General features: G+C 34.6%; 1 protein-coding gene across 1 annotated transcript in view; it reads left to right on the forward strand.

Moving 5' to 3' along the window:
- The first annotated feature begins 1525 nt into the window (after window positions 1-1525).
- The window catches only part of LOC136043209 (methylcrotonoyl-CoA carboxylase beta chain, mitochondrial-like), a 21351-nt gene continuing 19198 nt past the window's right edge, over window positions 1526-3678 (forward strand). The window contains exon 1 of the mRNA XM_065728141.1: window positions 1526-1699. Within this exon, the coding sequence (XP_065584213.1) occupies window positions 1577-1699 (123 nt within the window). The 5' untranslated portion in view covers window positions 1526-1576. The remainder of the gene's footprint in view (window positions 1700-3678) is intronic.

Raw genomic sequence — 3678 nt, forward strand, 5'->3', positions numbered from 1 at the left:
AACTTGTACTTAAATAGAACTTCAAGTACTACTAAGTATAACTGCTAGCAGCTTTTCAAGTTCTGTCATATCTAGTTGTATAATGGAAATAAAACAAAGTCATATAATAAAGGCATTATGCAGTTTAAACAAATAATTAAACACCACAAAAGACAGTAGGGCTCCGCTTCTTTGAACGTTAGTTAGTTTTATACAGTAATAATGCCACATGTATCCAACAGTCTACCAAACTAATTAATTACGGGATTTTAGGTACTTTTAGGAATTCTTCAACGGGTGTTTTCTTCTTCTTTTTTCCATTTAGTCAGAACTGTATTGTTCTAGGTCAAGAAACATTGAAAGAGGTGTAGCCTCCCTTGCTCAAGGTTAATGATTTGTCTTCTGGTGGAAATACTGGTACTGGGAATTTGCTTTTGGCACTGCTAAGCACTCAAACCTGAAATCTCCTAGCAAGTTTCTTCGTGGAGACAAAATGGATCCTCCAGTTGAAATAAGGCTTTCAACCGGAGCTGAAGATGGCAATACACAGTTGTAGCTTCGAAAAACTTGCTGCACATGAAGGTAATCCTTAAGAACGCAAAGGTTCCTCCGTTTGTCTTGTAGAAGCTGCAAAACCTCTATCTGCACTTTGTTAACTGCAGAGTTAGACTGTGATGATCGCTTTCATGTTCTGAGGATTTGTAGAAACCATCACCTGACAAGTGACTGGACTTATCGTCTTTGGGATCTTTTGTTCTCATCCTTTTAGCCTCCTCAACCAACATTGTTGCAGCTGCTTCTTTCTAGCTGTCAGGGAATATTTTGTTCTTGAACATGGGCGTGTTGCATGTTGCGAGGACGTAGTCTTTGCAGCTTTGGGCGGAGCCCCCAAGAAAGCTAAACTGCAGCTCAACGCCATCTAGTTGTGCGCTAACCAATGGAGCAGTGTAATTCACAGACTGCTTGAGTTTCTCAGTTCTTTCTGAAGGCTTTTGATTGTCGGTCAATTGCTACCAAAAAAACATTTTTGTTTCTGAAAATTTGAAAAATTCTTTTGCGTAAAAAAAGTCTTTCCACTGAAGCGGAATGTACTTGGGGAAGTACTTAAGAATTTATTGGTACTTGAAAGCTTTAGGTACCTATTTATTTTACTTAAGTATTAAGTACTTAAGGAAGAATGTGCTTATGTAAAACTCAAGTACCTTGATTTTCTACTTAAGTAGTACTTGAAGCACAAGTGCTTCAAGTACTTCTCAACACTGATCAGCATTAAGTAACGGTTCTTTTGCATCAATTGTTGTGAAAGCTCCTTTTCTTCAAAGTCTTGACTGGTATCGGCCCTACTTGCTCCTAACTTACAGTTCATTACTACAAATTAATTGAATTTACATCATATATTCTTCATACATTTTGGAATGTTCGTAGAATATCACCAATCCCTCCTTTTGTTTATTCTGTTTGTATGTATTTATTTCCTCTGGGCTGTTTAATTTTGCATGAGGGGAGAATCGGCGAAGGGAATTTTCCGTAGTAAGGAAGGAATTTATATATAGGCAATTTTTTGAAAATTCAAAGCATGATCTTCTGAAAATATAAAATGCCAAAACTTTGTATTAGCAAAAACTTCGCTACAAGGTTATTTCTTTCGGTTAGAAGATTTTACCATGAACAATCGAGTATAATTGAAACAAGTATCAGCAGAGAGAGTGCTGAATTCCAGGTTTGTTTGGGGCTAGGCTATTTTGACCTCTCTTTTGTTCCTTTAAGTAGCCTATGCCCATGATTTCTTTGATGAACAAATATCTGTACGAATTAACATAGCGAAAAAAAAGGTAAATCTTGAACTGTTTAAATTACCAACCGAATAAGGTGAACATACCACCCAATTCCATTTTTGTGCTAGCCTATTTCTGAATTTTATTTCTTAATTTTGAAATTTATTTTTCAAATTTACTTTTTTACTTGCCTAAATTTTTGTGTGGAGGGAGCATTTATCCCCCTGCCCTATTGCAAATTAGGCCTATACCCCTGGGGTGAAATACAGTAGAGATGCAGTTTGTTTTTACTAGCTTTATTTATTCTGCTTATGATGAAGTAAGAATTTTCGTTTCTAACCCTTTTAAATAGCTAAGAATGAGAAAAAAGGGTATCATCTTTGAAGGTCTATAATGGACATAAAATTGAACTTTACTTATATGTTCAGTTTTACTTAAAAAATTCAAACTGAACAAACAGATATCATGCTATATGTGGGAGAGGATCACCAGTCACTTACTCTTTAAACTAAAGTTTGGCTTTTTGTCACATTTCTTAAAGAAAGAAACATGAGAAACATCTGTCACTTAAATTCAATGGCCTTTAAGTTTAAGTTTTTAAATATACACTAAAGATTTTTACTGTTTTCAAAAGTAGAATTGAGAGAAAGGGTCAAACTTTAGAGTAAAGAGGAGGGAACAGCCCCTTTCATATACAGAGTAACCTCTGGTTGTTTTAAGTTTTAATGTTGCTCCTTACTTTCAGTTAAAAATACTTGTTTTTTATTTAATATATTTGGAATCAAGATAAAAAACTAATTGTTTTGATGTTATTCTGATTTTTTACTTAGGTTTCTATTCAGCTAAGTTGTTCCTTTCTTACTGTTTGTTACCATAAACTGCTTGATGGGATTCAAGACACTTTTTTGATATGTTTATAAAACTCCTATTTTATAATTCAAAGTTTGAACAGATTCATCTATGCGTATTACTGTAAGTCATATTATCCAGTTGTATTCAAGTATATATTATAGCAAAGAAATCCAGAACACAACATGAACATGAAGCAACAATAAGCAAAAGTGTAACAAATAAGCAACAAAGCACATTAAAATATTGCAATTTCCTTATTCTCACAAGAAAAACAGGAAAATCCTCTCATAATATCTGGCACTGAGGGAGGTTATGTTAATTCACTGGTCTAGTTTTTCTGCCAGTCTGAGTTTTTCTGGTCTGTTGGTGATGGCATTAGTTCTGGACAAGAGGTTCCTGGATGGCATCCAAACACAATTGCTATCTGGCAATTACATCCCTTTTCTATTTGGGAATAATACTGTTTAATGTCTGTTAGTGATTTTGATGCATGAAATTGGGCTGCTCCTAAACGTAATTTTGAGACATCTACTTGCAGTTTGAAATTACTGCAGGTGAGGTCAAAGAATTGAATTGTGTTGTAAATTGATTTCTTAATTGATTAAGCACTTGATTATGAACAGGATTCCATGCAAATACTTTGTCTTTCAACAAGGATCTGAGTGGCTGATTTATAGCCAATAGGTTTGGTATATATTGTGAATAGTCTAGTATACCAAGGAGAGTCTGTGGTTGTTCACATGATTTGGGAGCAGGCATTTCATTGATGGCTCTTATCTATATTGGATCTGGATGAATTCTCTCTTGATAAAATGTAACCAAAATAAGGATTAGATTTTGCCTTTAGAATGCATTTTTCCTTCTTTAATGTGACTCCTTCCTCAATGCTCTATGGAGTATTCATCTAAGATTTTCACTTTGTTCTTTTTCTGATTTGTCTGCAACAACCACATCAAAAACTATGATGAAAAATCAATCAAGGCATGACAAGCTTCCTTCATGTGCCTCTGAAATCCATCTTGGGCAGCTACAAGTCCAATTGGCATATGTTTAAATTAATTGTATCCAATAG

The sequence above is a fragment of the Artemia franciscana genome, unplaced genomic scaffold (genome assembly GCF_032884065.1).
Source record: "Artemia franciscana unplaced genomic scaffold, ASM3288406v1 Scaffold_3682, whole genome shotgun sequence".
NCBI classification, from domain to species: domain Eukaryota; kingdom Metazoa; phylum Arthropoda; class Branchiopoda; order Anostraca; family Artemiidae; genus Artemia; species Artemia franciscana.